Source organism: Triticum urartu, chromosome 4 (assembly GCF_003073215.2).
Source record: "Triticum urartu cultivar G1812 chromosome 4, Tu2.1, whole genome shotgun sequence".
NCBI classification, from domain to species: domain Eukaryota; kingdom Viridiplantae; phylum Streptophyta; class Magnoliopsida; order Poales; family Poaceae; genus Triticum; species Triticum urartu.
Genome location: NC_053025.1, coordinates 98,224,178 through 98,242,117, shown reverse-complemented (window position 1 = coordinate 98,242,117; position 17,940 = coordinate 98,224,178). Strand labels below are relative to the sequence as shown.

The 17,940-nt window shown below is 43.3% G+C and overlaps 2 protein-coding genes and 1 long non-coding RNA gene across 12 annotated transcripts; 1 reads left to right on the top strand and 2 right to left on the bottom strand.

Annotated features, from left to right (window-relative positions):
- Nucleotides 1-444: 444 nt before the first annotated feature.
- On the bottom strand, nt 445-8,487 carry LOC125550868. 10 transcript variants are annotated; one of them, XR_007301979.1, is made up of 6 exons: nt 4,639-8,487; nt 4,121-4,518; nt 3,901-4,026; nt 3,668-3,798; nt 1,774-1,849; nt 445-987 (listed from the first exon to the last, which is right to left on the bottom strand). It is a non-coding gene; the product is annotated as an uncharacterized LOC125550868 (long non-coding RNA). The 10 variants fall into 10 exon arrangements; XR_007301982.1 differs by having other exon boundaries at nt 3,668-4,518; nt 4,639-4,818; nt 4,897-4,968; nt 5,278-8,487; XR_007301976.1 differs by having other exon boundaries at nt 3,901-4,518.
- A 143-nt stretch (nt 8,488-8,630) lies between these two features.
- On the top strand, nt 8,631-9,840 carry LOC125550867 (NAD(P)H-quinone oxidoreductase subunit T, chloroplastic). The gene is made up of 2 exons (XM_048713978.1): nt 8,631-9,036; nt 9,124-9,840. Exons 1-2 carry the CDS (start codon nt 8,642-8,644, stop codon nt 9,542-9,544), a joined length of 816 nt encoding a protein of 271 aa, XP_048569935.1. The 5' UTR covers nt 8,631-8,641; the 3' UTR covers nt 9,545-9,840.
- On the bottom strand, nt 9,596-16,605 carry LOC125550866 (pyruvate kinase 1, cytosolic-like). Its single transcript, XM_048713977.1, has 16 exons — nt 16,342-16,605; nt 15,785-15,881; nt 15,565-15,662; nt 13,771-13,926; nt 13,404-13,481; nt 13,194-13,325; nt 12,244-12,324; nt 11,848-11,916; nt 11,668-11,757; nt 11,173-11,317; nt 11,010-11,098; nt 10,730-10,825; nt 10,584-10,651; nt 10,391-10,490; nt 10,257-10,313; nt 9,596-10,074 (listed from the first exon to the last, which is right to left on the bottom strand). The coding sequence occupies exons 1-16, from the start codon at nt 16,411-16,413 to the stop codon at nt 9,910-9,912; spliced, it is 1,593 nt and encodes a 530-aa protein (XP_048569934.1). The 5' UTR covers nt 16,414-16,605; the 3' UTR covers nt 9,596-9,909.
- Between the last annotated feature and the right edge of the window lie 1,335 nt (nt 16,606-17,940).

Genomic DNA, 17,940 nt, shown 5'->3' with positions numbered 1-17,940 from the left:
GCACAGTACATTATTACTAGTACATGATGCCCATCTACAAGTTCCCTTCCACACAGAGCAAAATCTGGTGTGTGATCCATTTTCCTCTTCAATATATTGTTTTGTGTTCCGACCGCAACCTCTGCTAGATTCCACCCAAAGACAAACCTTTTGAAGGGCTAGCACCTGCCAAATAAAATTCCAAATCTTACGCCTTTTTTCCTGAAAATAGACTCCTTTCGCCTTGCTTCACAAGTTTGATGTGATCACACATTCCCTGTTTTCTCCGGATGCCAAGTACTCACTTCGTTCCTAAATATTTGTTTTTCTAGACATTTTAAATGACTACTACATACGAATGTATGTAGACATATTTTAGAGTGTAGATTCACTCATTTTGCTCCGTATATAGTCATTTGTTAAAATGCCTAGAAAGACAAGTATTTAGAAACGGAGAGAGTAGTATATTCCTTAATACAGCTCCAACATCATGTGGGAGAAAAATGCTCCGAATAAACCAATCATCACCGATCCCACCTATGTATTCAACTGCCTTACCCAGTGAAGACATGAACGCAACCTCAAATCTGACACTTTCACCAATCCATCATCTGGTTATCATGCCAAATTTTGTACTTTTGAAACCTGATCAGATCCGCCAAATCATAACATGTTTTAATAGAGCTAAGCCATGCTCCACACCCTGCTGCGACAGCGAAGACAACATCCGGAAATTAAGCCGTGGCCAGAGTATATACCATTTGGAAAATGGTTGGCCTTCAGAACACTAGCACATGAACTCTCATTGAATAAGCCTGCAGTCTTGTCTTGCCCGCAATGCTTGGTTGAATGCCCGTAAATCACCAAGACCGCCAAAATGCTTCAGTAAAATTATGTTCTCCCATGAAAGTGAATTTAGTTTGCAGCACATCCATGGCAAGGTGAGTGGGCGACTATCGTGTCAGCCGATTTTGCTGCCGCGCTAATACTCCTCTCGTCCCCATCGACCTATAAAAAGGCTTCCAGGTTAATCATTCACAAATTTGCTTCGTAATTTGATGTGGCTAAGTCGCACTATTTCTTCTTCTTTTTTCATTACCTTGGTCCTTATTAGTAAGCGTGCACGCATAACACACGTATCTAATAAACTACAATAAAAACATTAACTATGTCTTGTGTTTTTACCTGAACATTTAAATGCGTGTCGCGCCCAATGATTTCTATATAGTAATTTATTTTAGATCAAGTCATAGGTCTTGTTTGACCGGTGAAAGACTTCCATTGTTGAAATGTTGTGATCCCAAAATTCCAAAACTAAAATACGTAAAAACTCACGCATGTAACACACGACCAATACACATGTCTTCACATAAAATTAACGATCACATAAATATATCGTAATTGTTAATTATTACAAAATATGTAAAAATAACAACTAAGCAACATTATCAAGCAAAATTCATCTATTAAGCCGTTGTTTGTTGGAGTGACAAACGGCGAAAGGATAAATGATTGCGACATGAGCTCAACTTGTGACGAGGAGTTGGATGCTTTGGGTTTGTTAGGAGGTCTTTCGACAATCATACAATCGGGGGATCCGTGTTGGTTTCATCACCATCCAAGTCTTGGTTTCTTATATCGTCATCATTGAATTCTGAGTTGACTAAAATCACAACTAATTTTGTTCTAAAATCTGTCATATGAACCTAAAGTGAAGTAGTAATAATAAGACTTAGTTTTCAAATAATGATACAACACAAAATAATTAGTATCATGATACCATGCAACATATACCTGTTCGGGAGTGTCGGACAAACTATCTCCTATGAGGTACTCCATGTAATTTAACATGCAGAGACCACAAGATGACCTAGATGATAAAGAAATTTTGATATGCTTAATAACAAGAATATTAGAAAAATATTAATATTATAACATGATGATGACTGAACCACATAGTCATACCGGAGACGCTCAATAAAAAAAGAATTGAATAACGTTTGCCGCTAATATAAATCAAATGACCTAAAGGGCTATCAATAAAAATAATTGAATTTATGAATGCATATTATTTTATTTAAATCAAATGGACAAAAAAAGCTATCAATAAAAAATGAATTTGTGAACGCATAATTTATTTGAGAGGAACCCATATAATTATTACTTCACCAAATGGGTACATATAAAATTTTATTCAGATTTCACTCGTGCGTTGTACGTGAATGCATATTTCTTTTGAGAAGAAACCATATGAAAAATAAAACAAAATAGGCACGCCCAATAATTCATTTGGTCGATGATATGTTTAATGTGGGTGACGTAATCAGGCCACACAAAAGCAGCCAGAGGTCGAATTGCAAAAAAAAAACCCAGAAGAACACTAATAAGGAGCAGCGGGTGAAAAGTAAAATAAAAGAACGGGCAGCGGTTGATTCACATTAGTCCCTTTCTCACAACAGGATGTATCCCCATTTTTTTTTCTTTTGCAAAATGGATGTATCCCGATCTGAAACACCTAGCACTTGATTTCTCCAGCGGTGTGTGTGCGGTGATAGACACAGGCACCCACCATTTTGCTTTCTCCGCCAGCCGCCTACTCTGCTGCACGCCGCCGTCTCTCCCGCCACAACGTCGCCCGGCGCCCCCCTACCCCCCAACCCACACCACGACCACGGCCTCGCCCCTTCTCGTCCTATCCCCACGACGGCCTCGCCCCGCCGGCCCTTATCCCCACGACGGCCTAACTCCGCCAGCTCCTGTCACCACCGCGGCCTTGCCTCGCCGCCAACCCCGCAAATCTTCCCTACATCGACTCTGCTGCCGCCATCCTACTGCCCCAGAGCAGATCGAGATGCGAGCTGCTGGACACGATGCGGGAGGATGCATCTCGAATTGGACGGAGATCCAGTGCGTTGACGTGCCCGCTGTAATCATCGCCCCCCGTGTTTGGCTCACACAGTTGCTCCGGGAAGGAGTTCGCAGCTCGCGTGCATGCTCGGTTGCTGAAGGTATGCGTTTGTTTAGATGTTGTTAATGCACCTATGGTTATCAGTGGGGATTTAGTCTGATGACATTTTTGAGGCAACCATGTTGTGACAAAGCTGATTGATTTGTGGATTTGAATTCTGGGTGGCTTAATTTGTCACTATCAGCTATCTATGATTGATGTTGAGTTGTTGCTTTTTGTGGCTGTTGCTTGATTAGTGTGGTATTCTCATGTTGTAATGTCGCATTATTACTGGCACTAAGTAACAGAGAGTTCCAGGGTCACAACTAAGTTGGTATCTACACTATTTGTATCAGAAATACATGTGACACCATCATTTGACATCTAAACATTGCCGATGCTTATGCCATTGTATGCACAACAGGCGCCTTCGCCACATTGTCATTTATTTGTGAGATGTTTCTCTTTCTCTATGTTGGCATGGATGATATATAGAGTAGTGGAAGATTGTTAGTGAAACACATTCCGGTATGCTATCTATCTGATTCTTTCCATGTGTGTAGTAACATATTCGTTGTTCAAATCCAGAAATTGTAACACATTTTCTATACTACTATATGCAGCCCAATGAAATGTATCGCCTTGAGCTCCATTATTTAGGCCAGATCACATGAGAGATGTTGTGTCAATTGCATTGGCATCCAATAAGGTAAAAGCTCTGAGTTATATTAGGAGGCGTACCCATCTGTCTGAAGACTGCTCTTAATATATTCTTCTCTTTCTCATGTTGTAACATTTAGATCAGTCCACTTATCGAATTTTAATTCCATGTGCTCGGATGCATATTTGAATAAATCATCCAGTCCCTCTAGCTGTTGTACCAACAAATGAAAAAGTATAAGCATCACAAGTGAGAAATAAAGAAGAAGAAAAACTACATATGAAAAGATGGGGCAGTAGGACTAACTACTAACCGTATTAGTGAGGTCTTTGCAGTTCATTGATGGGCCTAGCGAGTCGAGCACTTGAACACATAGTTTTCTGGCATTTATAACACATAGGTACCAGTGAATGTCGTCCGTATTTATTGGAATGAATATCTGAATAAAATGATTATTTTAGTTGTACTCCTATGTGGACGAATCGGTCGTTCTCGCTGTAATTCATAGAAATATGTAGAAAACTAAGACTTACCATATCATTTTCCAAATACTCTTTGCCTCTGTTTAATACCCATTCTGGTGTGGCATTCGTGTCATCTGAGGATGGATAGCAATCGATCTTTATCATCTTATAGATGCATGCATTCTCTAAGAACACACTTCCACCTGACCTTACTTGTAGATGCTCCGTAGCCAATCACAATCTTCATCAGCTGTAGAAATTGAGTGACTGTCAGTCAGGAAGTCAAAGATTGGATATGCAGTGTTTCATGCAGCTGGCATCACCTGTGTCAGATTGTTTTTGTTCTCCAGTTGTAAGGACTACTGTAGATTTGGCTCGACGCCGTTTGTCACGTAGTCTTTGTAATATACCTTGTTTATGTTGCTCATACCGGGCACTTTCCCTCTGCCTCTTGAGTGCTTGTTTTGCTTTTGTATAATAAGTGTTAATTAGGTACAAGACAACATGAGCAACAGTGTTTTGTCAATCAGATGTACGGTGTAAGTGTAAATTATGTATGATAGTTAATATGAGCCACAATTGAGTACCATATGAACTGCTGCATCTGTAGGCTTGAAGTGGCGGTCGTAACACAGTCGGTTGGGAGGACTCAATGTCAAAGTCGATATTATGAACATTTTCCTTGTTAGAACCGGCACTATCCGGTGTTAATGAATTTGGAGCATGAAGTGGAGTCTGATCACTCATTATCATATCAAGAGGTATGCCTGCATCATAATTGTATGTACAATGTCGGTTGTTGACACACAAACTAAGGTATTATGTTTGACAAGAGAACACATGACCTTCCGCAGCTGGGGTGTGTCGTTGCTGGGTGACAGTAGACTGCGCACTGGGCATGTCCACAGTGTCAAAACCTGTCCAAAAGAACATGACTTTACTTGTGATTCATGAAATGTATGATAAAGAACATAGAAAATGGAATAACCAGGCGACATGGCCATGGGCGGCTTAGATGGAGTGTTGGTTCCATTTAGAATAGCAGACGTGGCTTTCTTAGATCCCTTGCCTCCTGTCTTAATTTTTTAGTATTGCATCCCTGTTTACCTCTCCCTTTATCTCTGTCTCTTTAGTTCTTTTGGATCTGTTTTTTGACCTATGAGGCAACGACATATTCTGGATTTACAAGATTGAAGTAGGTAAGAGTACGTGATAGATGTATTTACCTGAATTCCCGTTGTTCGTCAGGTCCTGAAAGGGAGTATGTGCCCCACTATGCTTAGAGGATGCCATATTGTCAACTCAGTTTGTCATGCAGATCATGATGTACTGTAAGTATCAAATTTCATAGTACAAATTACAGACTGTCAGATTAAAAGAGCAATTTCCTTTTGTCTTCTGACTGATCATCTATACTTGCTAATTCAAATGATGTAACATGTGCGCTGGCAGATCAGAAAGTAGTCATATGTCCTCAGATGCTGCAGGCCACACGGGGTGATGACACCGGAGGTAGGGCAGCACGCCGGGTGGAGGAGGTCGTGGCCACCAGGGGCGACGGCGGTGTGGAGACGACGGCGGGACGAGGAGAGGTAGGGCAGCAAGGCGGGTTGAGGAAGGACGTGCACCGGGGTGGAGGACATCGCGGCCACCAGGGGCTAAGGCGGCGCCGCGACGGCGATGGGGCGAGGAGAGGTAGGGCAGCAAGGCGGGTCGAGGATGTCCGCCAGGTCGAGGACGTCGCAGACACCAACGTTGATCACGGGGGTTCATGGCGTGGTGGCGGCGTAGATCGTGGAGGTGTGTAGCATCCTGAACGGGGGAGTCTGTCGGCAGAACATTTGTTGTGAACTGTCGATCTGATTGTAGTATGGTTGATCTAACGTGGACAGTTGGATGATACCAAGTGGGTCTGATCGGACGTGGGGGGTTATCCCGTGTGCACTTTCTGATGTGGATGTAGGGAAAGTCATGTTTGGTCTTTTAATAGTAGTATAGATATAGAAATATAGAAAAGGAGTAATTTTAGAATACCCGGATGAGACCAAAGAATTTATTTTGGTGGCTGCTACAAATCTACCGGATGATTTCTTTAAAAAAAAATCATCCGCCTAGCATGCCGTCCATTTTCAGATTCGTAACCGTCCGATCTCCCCTACAGCATCTCGTCCTTTCTCACGTCCAAGCTCCCCATTGTAGCACAGCAGCACCCTGACCACCAATTAATGCCACAAAATAGCAGCGCCTCTGACTCTTCCCTTCCGCACCGGCATCTGCGGGGACGGCGTTGACTGTAGCATCAACACTCTCTCCGGCGACTCTGACGGCAAACTGCATCGCAACACTTCCCTGCTGCTGCCACCGATGCTCCACGAGCGACCAGTTCGCAGCAGGCTACTTGTAGCAAGGGCTCTCTCTCCGACAAGCTACAATGCGGCACTCCATGGCAGCGCCGACGGCCAGCGACGAAGCTCCATGGCAGCACAGCGCGACGCGGCGAAGCTCCATTGCAGCTCCGGTGAAGCTCCAATGCAGCCAGCGAAGCTCCATTGCAACTCCGGCGAGGCTACATTGCAGCGCCAGCTATGCTTCAGACGGACCGGCGTTGCTCTGGTGCAGCTTCAAGGCAACATCGCCGGAGTTGCATTGCCCCCGTCAGCCGCTCGCCGCGGTCACCATCGCAGCGCCGACGACGCTCCGGTGCACCATTGTACAGCCTCGACAGAGCTTCACTGGAACACCGGCGTCCCCCACCCCTCTCTGTGAAGCTCCATAGGCAGCGACGGGTGCTGTGACGCAGCATGGCGGCCATGTCGGTAGCTCCGACGCAGCGCATGGTGACGATGATAGAAGCTAAGATGTAGCACCGGCGGCCATGGCGGATGCTGCGACGCAGCGCGTGGTGACAACGACGGAAGCTGAGATGCACCGCCGGCGTCCATGGCGGATGCTGCGATGCATGCGCTCCATTGCAGCTCCGCCGCCGGGGACTTGAAGCACCAGCAGCGTTGCCTCGAGGTTGCACCGCAGAGTTGTGCGTGGATGAGTTGCTGCGTCGCCGAACCAACGGTCGTCGTAGAGCGTTGCATCACTGCCGACGAGCGACCGCCTCCCCCATGCGTGTGTGTCGTCTCCATGGAGTTGCAGTGTGGCTCCACCGTCCTTCATTATGCCGCGCGATGCAGCAGGGTGGTTGGCGCCGTCGCCTTCTGGTTCGCTTCCATGAACTTGTCGTGTTTTGCGTCGCCATGGAAGCCTCTCTACGAACAGAGACGGGGAATAACGGGCGGAGGAGAGACGACGTGAAAGGCTGCAGCTGGGAACGTGTCGATCAATGCGCCTGGTTTATCTTTCCCTGTTATCATCCGGTAGATTCTAAACGTTTTCCATTTATTTTTAGTAATGCAGCACATACAGTAGTAGCGTGGGGGCATTACAGCGTTTATGAGAAGAAAACAATATCAGAATGAACAAAGAAATCACAACACAAAGGGGATGTAACTCAAATGGTAGAGCGCTCGCTTTGCATGCGAGAGGCACGGGTTTCGATCCCCCGCATCTCCATATTTTTTGTTTTCACTTTGTCCCCATGTTTTTCCTTTTTGAGTATCCTTTCTTTTACCTGTGTCCATGTTTTTATCAGAACGAAAAATACCACCTCTGGAAGTCTACATTACCCACAGAACACATACGCGAAGCTTCATTGCCATTTCTTGGACGACGAGCTAACACGAGCGTTTGTGGCGGTGAGAAATGGAGGTTATTTTGGCCACACGATAACAATTTACGGCTGCCATATTGCACGGTCAGGGTAGCTTTGCTCGTTCGTGGGAAGGCCGGTTCATCCCTATCCCCAAATAAAACAACGTGGATTTATATTAGTTTTTTGCGGATTTATAAATAGAGAAATAACGAGCGCCTCACAATGATCATCTGGTCCGTATCAAACTGAAACAAATTAACATTTTCACAAGGCCATGGTTTATTTCTCTGGTTTCTTCTTCCCTCTGGTTCTCGCATCTCCATATTTTTTGTTTTCACTTTGTCCCCATGTTTTTCCTTTTTGAGTATCCTTTCTTTTACCTGTGTCCATGTTTTTATCAGAACGAAAAATACCACCTCTGGAAGTCTACATTACCCACAGAACACATACGCGAAGCTTCATTGCCATTTCTTGGACGACGAGCTAACACGAGCGTTTGTGGCGGTGAGAAATGGAGGTTATTTTGGCCACACGATAACAATTTACGGCTGCCATATTGCACGGTCAGGGTAGCTTTGCTCGTTCGTGGGAAGGCCGGTTCATCCCTATCCCCAAATAAAACAACATGGATTTATATTAGTTTTTTGCGGATTTATAAGTAGAGAAATAACGAGCGCCTCACAATGATCATCTGGTCCGTATCAAACTGAAACAAATTAACATTTTCACAAGGCCATGGTTTATTTCTCTGGTTTCTTCTTCCCTCTGGTTCTCGTTACCGGGGAAAAAACAGTGTCAATATGTGGCGCAGGACACCCGAAGCCCGTCGTATCTGAACCATTGCGAATGCGATGTGGTGCCCTCATCCGCTCCCCACCGCAACTGGCATGAACACAACCGCACCTCAAAACTCCTCCGTAACCTCTACCTGTGCTCATTCCTCGGAAGTACTGCACGGCTGCCGCCTCATGGCGGCATCCACAGCGTCGTCTAGCCCCTTGACGGCCTTCCTCCATCGGCACGACGAACGGAGCCGACGTCGCGCAAGGTTCGTCGTCGCGGCAAGCACGGCGGACGCCGAACCATCCCCAGAGGCTACAGCCGCGGCGTCGACGGCAGGGCCCGGGATGAAGAAGACGGTGGACACGAGGATACACTGGTCCGACCCGGACGAAGGGTGGGTGGGAGGAAAGGCGAAGAAGGAAGGCGACGGCCGCAAGGACGAGCCGATGGGGCGACGATTCGCCGACCTCATCAACAACCCGTCCGAGTCACACTACCAGTTGAGCTCAGACCAACAGAATTCACCCTGCGTCTCTTGTCCATCTGCCTGAAACTGACAGCACCAGATTTTCTCTGGCATAACCAGGTTCCTAGGAATATCGCCTGGCGCGGACTTGGAGGAGATCAAGGCGGCGTACCGGCGGCTGTCCAAGGAGTACCACCCGGACACGACGAGGCTGCCGCTCAAGTCGGCGTCGGAGAAGTTCATCCGGCTCCGGGAGGTGTACAAGGTGCTGAGCAAGGAGGAGAGCCGCCGCTTCTACGACTGGACGCTGGCGCAGGAGGCCGAGAGCCGCCGGCTGCAGCAGCTCAGGTCCCGCCTCGAGGACCCCTACGAGCTCGACCTCCAGAACTACGAGCCCGTGCCCGACACAGTGGATCGCCTTGGCGGGAAGAACATGGAGCTCAGCGACCAGGCCATGACAGCCCTCGCGTTCGACATCGGCATCATCATCTTCAGCATCTGCTGCATCATCTACGCCCTCTTCTTCAAGGAGCAATACTGATAGAACAGAAAGATGCTGTATGGCAGTACTGGACTACAGACACGAATGGTATAGTATATGCAAAGGTAATAGCAGATAATATGTCATATAGCGTATGATGTAACATGAAATACAAGCTAGGAATCACTCATAGGTATTATCTCAACAATCCTATAATTTTGTCTAAAACTTGGATGTTTGAGTGAATGAGAAGCTCTCTTCACTTTATTAGGGCAACAAGTATGTAAATCTAAAATACCAAGGTGCTAAACAGGGCAACCTTGTCGTGCTATACTACTCTTTTATCTCTGGTCAAAGTGAATGGAGAACAAAAAGAGGAGGCAATCTCAGGCATATAGTTGAAACTGTTGCCTGAGAAGGGTCATTCATCTTTCAGAATCGTCGCACTCGATGATCTTGACAACAGAAGAATCACCGATCTTTTCAAAAATAATCACCCTGTCGTATGGCTTTATTATGCCGACTGACCGGCCATAGTTCAGTGCAAGTTTTATCCCGTATTCTTCCTTGGTGAGCCCACCAGTTTCAGCCTGTTAAGAGATAAAAAATATTAAGCTTGGACTCAGAAAGTTAATAGCTGTAATAAGAAAGTTCAATGCAACTCTCAGATAGTTGCTCCGTAGACAAAAAGCATCCTGAGCCACCATATATGCTTAACATTGGAAATAACAGAACTTGCTCTGGTATCACCAAGTAAGAAGTGCATACATACCTCGTCAGTACTCCCCATCAAAGGGTAGACACCTCTCACAGAAAAACATTGCCTCGCCTGTAACAGTCAGTAAGTGTAAGTTTACGGATCCCTTTAAAGAAAAACACATACAGATAGATACGCCTGTTACTTACCTGTGTCGTGCCATAAGAACGCCACTTCGATGGATCAGAGCCCTCGCGTGGGAACACAACTGCTAAAACTGGCATTGGGGCCCTGTATTTAGCAATTAACCTGCAGAAGACGATGCATCAAGTAAAGATGATAGCATATTTGCATGACAGAAACATGTCTAATCAAGTGCTGATCTTGTGTAGTATAGAGCACCTAGCAGCTCTCCCCGAGAAGGTGAACACAACAATTGCAGCAGCTTTTACTTTCATTGCAGAACGAACCTATATGTACACAAAAGATTGCTATTAATGTTCTATAACAATAGAATATGTCCTGCTTAATGATTTAGATGTATTTACCGCTGATGATGCCACAGATTCTTCATGGGCCATTGGTTCACCTACATGCCTCACTACTTTCTTGAAGTGAAGTGACTGGTTATACACGGTCTCAGCCTAGAAGAATGGTATCATTGATCAGCCAGTCAATTTAGATGAGTTTACAATTATTATTACTCCCACCGATCCAAAATAATTGACGCAGTCAAAGTTGTACTAAAGTTGCATCAATTAATTAGAGAGTACTTTATTTGAGAAAATATTATTTCACAAGTTATTATTGAATGAGGTAGGAACGTACTTCTGCACATATTCTGCCCACAGTACGCACAGCATCAACAGGATACTGCCCTCGAAGTGTCTCCGCACCGAGCAAAATGCCATCAGTTCCTGCAATGAGAGCAGTATACGAAATAAGTACCTACAAATATGACTAGTTCTAAGAACAGTGCAGGTTTACAGACCATCTAGGACAGCATTTGCAACATCAGTAGCTTCTGCGCGAGTAGGGCGCAGATTGTCAATCATGCTGTCCACAACCCTAGTAATGATCACAGGTTTGCCGGCCATGTTGCATTTATGAATACCAGTCTTTTGGGACATGAACACCTGAAGAGCCAAAACTGTAGGTTATGAAATGAAGCAACAATTAAGGAATCCACTGATATTAAAGTATCTGCTGCCTAAAACAGCTAGATGAGTTAGTTTTAACTTTAAACTGATAAGAACATAAATGGTAACTTTTGCACCATAAGAACAAAGATATTCTTGTACAGACATTTCTGTACTACTCCCTCCGTCCCAAAATGTAATAGCGTCATAGTGTCAAAAATGATAACTAGTACTATCATTTCAAGGCAACACACCACCGTGAGTGGAAATGATTAGACACATAGCTGAGAACACTTAGGGTTTACAAGGTGCAAAATTTGGGTATTTTGAGGAAGACCAAAATTTACCCTCTCTGGTGGGAGGTCAATTCCCAGGTCTCCTCGCGATATGATGATACCATCTGCCTCTTGGAGAATTTCATCAAAATGTTCCAAACCCTAGAAAGAAAGAAAATACTGCACGATGAAATTAATCATAATATAACAGTGAAACAAACAGAACAGTACCATCATAAAAACAATAGTTACCTCAGCATTTTCAACCTTCGCATATATCTGTGTGTCTTGAAGATCATGAGATTTTAAAAAGGCTCTAAGCTGCACAAAAAATATATTTGAGGATCAGCAGTGTTCCCCCAGCTAACTAAGCTTCTATTCAATTGACTGGCAATTGATTCATATTTGAAGTCTAAACTGTAGATACATACAAGAGCTCATTCATGAAATCCCATCTACTCAATTGACTGGCAATTTGCATCACTAAGCTTCTAAGAATCTAATTGCTGTTGAGTGCACATAAGAGCATGAAAAGCCTCTAAACAAGGTATTACAAAAACCATGGAAAGGAAATCAAGAAGCAGGTGTGTGAATAACTATATGTATGATTCAGGTGCAAGAGTGGATGATTCAGAAAAGAAAACTCACCTCCCTGACATCCTCAGAAGAGCGGGTATGGGAAAGCGATATAATGTCAACACTGTTTTGCAGCCCCCATGTTGATATGACCTATTGTAGGAAAAAAAGGTGCTTAGGATGACCGGGAAGATGTGAATTTATAAAACAGCATCGACAAATATGTATTTTACGTGCAAGCAATCTTGAAATAAACTATTTCCTCTATTTTCTTTTACTTGTTTTGGACTTGGACAGAGCATCCAACAGACTAATAGATACTCCCTCCGTTCACAATTATAAGATGTTTTGGATATTTTAATATGGACTACATACGGATTGAAATGAGTTAACAAACACACTTAAACATGTCTACATACATCCGATTTAGAACAAAGTTAGAATATCTTATAATAGTGAACAGCGGGAGTACCTTTTAACACTTGTTCTATTTTATCAAAATATGATTAAAAAATGATGGCATTGAGTTTTTGTGATGTGTTTAAATATTTGTGTAGACATTGGTTGTCAAAGTTTTAGAGGGCTGATTGCACACATTCAAGGACGGCAAGTAAAAGAGACAAAAGAGGAAGCAAGTTGAACTTCTAAAGAACGTTATTTAACAAATCCTCAACCGCAAGTAAAGATCAACAATAGCCAGAAAGAAGCAAGTTGCCATTGTATTTACGATTTTATCCAACATGGGATCAGAACAGATTGTTTGGTTTGTGCAGCGTTTTAACTTGTAATGCGTGACTCGTGAGTGGTCTCTTCCACTGAACAAGTCATAGCTTTATACCATTAAATGTTGGTAAGAAAAAAACTTTAACAGATAAAAACAAACAAAAAACATAGTTGGGGACCTTATATTACTACAAAAAGTAGCTAGTCGAAATTTTTTGTACAGGAAAACATTGCGATAGATTTATGAGAGTGTATATCTGAGTAGTGTTGTACAGAAACTCAAAAGTAGTGCACATTACCTGTTTATCATATTCACTCAAAGTGGGCATACTGATATGTACTTGTGAAACATGTAGAGTGAAAATGGGCCCCGACAGTGTAGCTGTGTTCTTCACATAACAAATCACTTCTGCACCAGAAGTCTCCGTAACCTGTAGATTATAGTATATAAGGACATGTCAATATTGGAAAATGTCACATATATGAGTAGAATCTAAGAATTTACGTACTTCAAGCCATAGAGATGTTGTTTCACTTCCTGTGAAAAGATATTGACCAATGAAAAGAGTATCACCCTTCTTCACAACCTGAACTCAAGGAATGAAAACAAAGTTAAATATGCAATATTCCAAATTGTGAACTTCAGAAATAGCAAAAAAATTACAACCAAGTAGTTTCCCCAGCACAATAGAGAAGTCAAATAGATTTTGTTTGTTGCGTAAAATCTATTAATTTTACTTTAATGCCAACATGTAAGTGGTGGTTGCACAGAGCAAAAAGGAACCTAGCGACCTATAAATGCATAGAGATAAACATGATTCAAATAATGCATTATAATACTTCATATCCTAATTATTATTTTTATTATTCACTTACTTTTGCAAGATCGCCAAATTTAATTGGTAGGATATCAGCCGAAGGAGCTTTAGAAAGATCTGGTGTTATTGTGACATGATTCCCCCCTATCAACTCGATTGCTCCACCAGTTGAATTGTGAACCTGAATTTCTGGACCCACTGTATCCAGCATTATCTATGAATATTCAGATGAAATTAGATGCTGACATCATATGACTCTTAGCATCAATCTTAAGAGCATCACCATAGAAGCTTATAAAGACAATGTACAAGACAAGCCAAAATAAGATACTGAAATGGTATGAACATAAATGAATTTCTAAATTTTAACTATGACAAAATATTGAACAATGGCAATATGCGAACAGACGGTTGCTGTCTCAAGTCACAGGTACTGAAGATACATTTAAAGTTAACTGAAGGAATATATTTGACCAATGAGGAAGTACCAAAATATAAAGGCATCTCCAAATACCATACATATCTGAATGCATATATTTAACAGTATATATCTCAAGGTGAAAAAGCTAGCTAGGTTTAGCATTTCCCCAATAAACCATTTTTTGTAAGTGAAGGCTTTTCATATAACAAAGCAAATATGCACACGGAGCTGAAATGTGGAACTTGGGAAGATGCAGATTTAGAATATGGTCCATATGTTAGAAAAAAAGTCTGCAAAGTTTACATATGCAGCATCATGAAATAACTAAGCATGGAAAATTAAAGTACAGACTGGACGATAAAAGTTACCACACAAACCAACATAATGATGAGGTGACCGCACGTACCGATAGAAAACGTGATGTGCATGTAGAAAGAATTAACATATGCGCACATGCCCATTACTAAAACATTCCCCAAATGTTCAATGCTTACTGCTAAAAACATAATTGAAACAAATAAAAACACATTCATGAGCCGCACTGTCTCTTATTAGGAAAACATTGTTGCAGACCCAGCGCCAACCAGGGTGATGGAAGAGCAACAGGTCATAAAACAATGTTATGGAATCTGGATGCAGTAACCTTAGTCAACGACACCGTTTTAAAGCGGAGCATTGTTACTATCATCAGAAACACTATTACGGCATAAGTGAATCAAAACAAACAAACCACAATAAGTCCTACAAAATCAATAAAAGTGTGAAGCATGATTCATACATAGGTATTCACTAGGTAACTGTTACTCGACTGGCCCATCACCTTATAGCAATTATAAAGAACTCGACCTTGTAACCGGCTTTTCATTTTAAACTCTGGACTTGTATGTCTACATTGATAAATATGTAACCCATATTGTCAAAACTATATCACTGGCTACTGCTCAGACTACAGACCGGTAAGTGACGTGAATAATCAACAAGATTCAGACTACAGATCCAAATTCAATCCATGAACCACCGAATCTGCCCCCCCCCCCCCCCCCCCCCCCCCCCCCCCCCCCCCCCGCCCCGCCCTCCTGTGCGCACAGCACTGCTGCACTGCCTATTTCTCCCTTGTGTGCACTAACAAATTTTATCACCCTAACGCACGCGTAGTAAACCTGTGAGCGTACCTTATATATGAGTATAATGGTATGGTATAGGACCTAGTATACCTATTTTAGAATACTTGCTCAGTTGCTCTACTATCATACAGTAACGCAGGTGATCAACTGATCACAAAGGATACTTTCTTTTCTTTTTTCCTTCATGAGGAAGCAAATAACTGAAGGTTGCGACAGTTTTTATTTCCCAGTTCTCAATCTCCAAGAATAACTTGCGTATCAAAAGATACATATCAACATTTACAGATAATTCATTAAATCAACTTACAGGACATAACTTCTTCACATTCTGTGCCGCTTTCCTCAGATTGTCGAGGGTCTCCTGATGATAAGTAGCATCCTTCCAAGAGAAATCAAACCGCGCAACTGCAAAAATGAAAACAAACACAGATCATGATGATAATTATTATCATCAGAACAAAAGCAGAAAAATCATGACTGGCCCATTGCAATAAATCCAGCTGTTTAAAAGAAAACTGTCGTTAAACCTGACATCCCAGCAGTGAGGCATTCTTCAATCACTTCGACTGAGTGCGAGTTGGGCCCAAGCGTCCCAACAATCTTAGTGAGGGATGGGAAAACTTTCTGCAAAAGAGCACAGGCAATGTATAAGGGTCGCCATCCAGCGTCCTGAAAATGAAACCAAAACTGTCTCCATTTCGTTGCCTCCCACTTGCCAATAGAGGATTCAATTTGCAATTAGAAAATCAGACGACCTTCACAAAATCATAACGGCACATTTTGGTCGCACGCAACAGTAAAAAAACAAAACAAATCCCCAATCCCGCACGATCGCTCCCGTTGGAGACACGGGTCATTCACATTCTGACGAAACGGATCACCGGTATTTCCGCCACGCCCGTTCGCCCCGGCCTCTCTGCACACCAAATCGGATCGAGACAACCAAACACACACACACATACTGTACATGGTGAACCACATCCAGAGGAAGAAGCCCGAATCCACCCACAAGCACCACGGATACGCAGAGTTCGAGATCGGTAGAGGGAGGAGGGGAGAAATGGTGGAGGTGAGAGGCGCTTACAGGCTTGGCGGGGGCGAGGACGGAGGCGAGGCGGACGGGCTCCTCGAGGAGCATGTGGTTGCCGCCCTGCATCTCCTCCGGGGGCGGAAGGTCGCGGTAGGCTTGGGAGGGATCTGCCTAGGGTTTTGCCTCCCTCGGATGTGACGCGATGCGATCGAGTCTAGCTCCGAGCGGGCAAAGCGAGAGGAAGACGAGGCGGGGCCGCGAGGGGAGGGGAGGAGAGGAGATCGAGAGCGAGGCGTGGGGAGAAAGAAAGGAAAAAAGAACTGCAGACGTGGCATTTCGATCTCGTTTTGTTTAATAAAACAACTGTTGACGGTTTGAAGCGACAAAATGTGGCGTTGATGACAAGGGTGGGCCCTCGCGGAAGGGCCTTTGGGTATATACAATGGTGCTATCTTAGGAGTGCCACATAGGATAAATGATGAGGTGGAGAAAAAAGAACTCATAAGAAAAGGTTTGTCTTCTCTTATTTAAGATAAGATAAGAGATGATCTTTTAGCACAATTTGTCTCACCATATTTTAAGGAATTGCTAGTTATTGAAGATAAGGCTAAGATATAACTCATTGTAGACATTTTTTTTATCATCTCTAATTTACATGCAAGACTTAAGATAAGACTGTCTTCTCAACCATTGTACATGCCCTTAGGCTGATGGTAACGGCGATACTAGTACTCCCTCCATTCCAAAATATAGTGCGCTCACGCTTCTCGAGGTCTAACTTTGACCATAAATTTAACCAACAAGACCAACTGCGGCGGGAGAAAAAATTATATAATTGAAAACTTCTTTCGAATACGAATCCACTAATATAATTTTTGCTCCCGCCGCAATCGGTCTTGGTAGTTAAATTTACGGTCAAAGTTGAAGCACGGAGATAGAGGAAGCACTACATTGTGGAATGGAGGGAGTATATGATACTACTCCCTCCGTTCCTAGATACTTGTCTTTCTAGTCATTTCAACAAGTGACTACATACGAAGCAAAATGAGTGAATTTACACTCTAAAATATGTCTACATACATCCGTATGTAGTAGTCATTTGAAATGTCTAGAAAGACAAATATTTAGGAACGGAGGGAGTACATCCGTAGTGTTTAGTATCATAGCTAACCTCATTTTTTTTGTGAGGGTAAAGGGAGTTTATTAAAGAGTTATAGAGTTACAGTCGAGAGGCCACAAGTCCTCAATACAAGGTGGAACCGAGCGCAGCCAGACAGCCGTGGCATGCTCGGTGCGGCTATACTTAGCCAACCGATCGGCAACTCTATTTTGAAGTCTAGTAATCTTTTGAGGAAAAAACTCCCTAGTACCAAGAAGTGCTTTGATCTCCATGACGACCTGTCCATACGCCGAACGAATAAGTGCATCATTTGTCAAGCTAGACAAAACTTCAGACGAGTCCGTCTGAACCACCACCGGCAAGTCAGAGTGTTGTAGTGCTAAGGCCAAACATTGCATGATCGCATGTAGTTCTGCTTCCAGCGGGTCATTGCAATAGAAGATGAAACGGTAGGCAGCCATTAGGACATCTCCTTTGTCATTTCTAAGCACCATACCAACAGCAGTAAATCCATCCTCCTTCAGGAACGAGCC

Coding starts and splice junctions, on each gene's coding strand:
- LOC125550866 (XM_048713977.1), bottom strand. CDS start 16,413: ATGCAGGGCGGCAACCACATGCTCCTCGAGGAGCCCGTCCGCCTCGCC. Junction 11,318..11,667: donor TTGACCTCCCACCAGAGAGG/GTAAATTTTGGT, acceptor TTGGCTCTTCAG/GTGTTCATGTCCCAAAAGAC. Junction 10,075..10,256: donor TGATGGGGAGTACTGACGAG/GTATGTATGCAC, acceptor ATCTCTTAACAG/GCTGAAACTGGTGGGCTCAC.
- LOC125550867 (XM_048713978.1), top strand. CDS start 8,642: ATGAACACAACCGCACCTCAAAACTCCTCCGTAACCTCTACCTGTGCT. Junction 9,037..9,123: donor CCGTCCGAGTCACACTACCA/GTTGAGCTCAGA, acceptor TGGCATAACCAG/GTTCCTAGGAATATCGCCTG.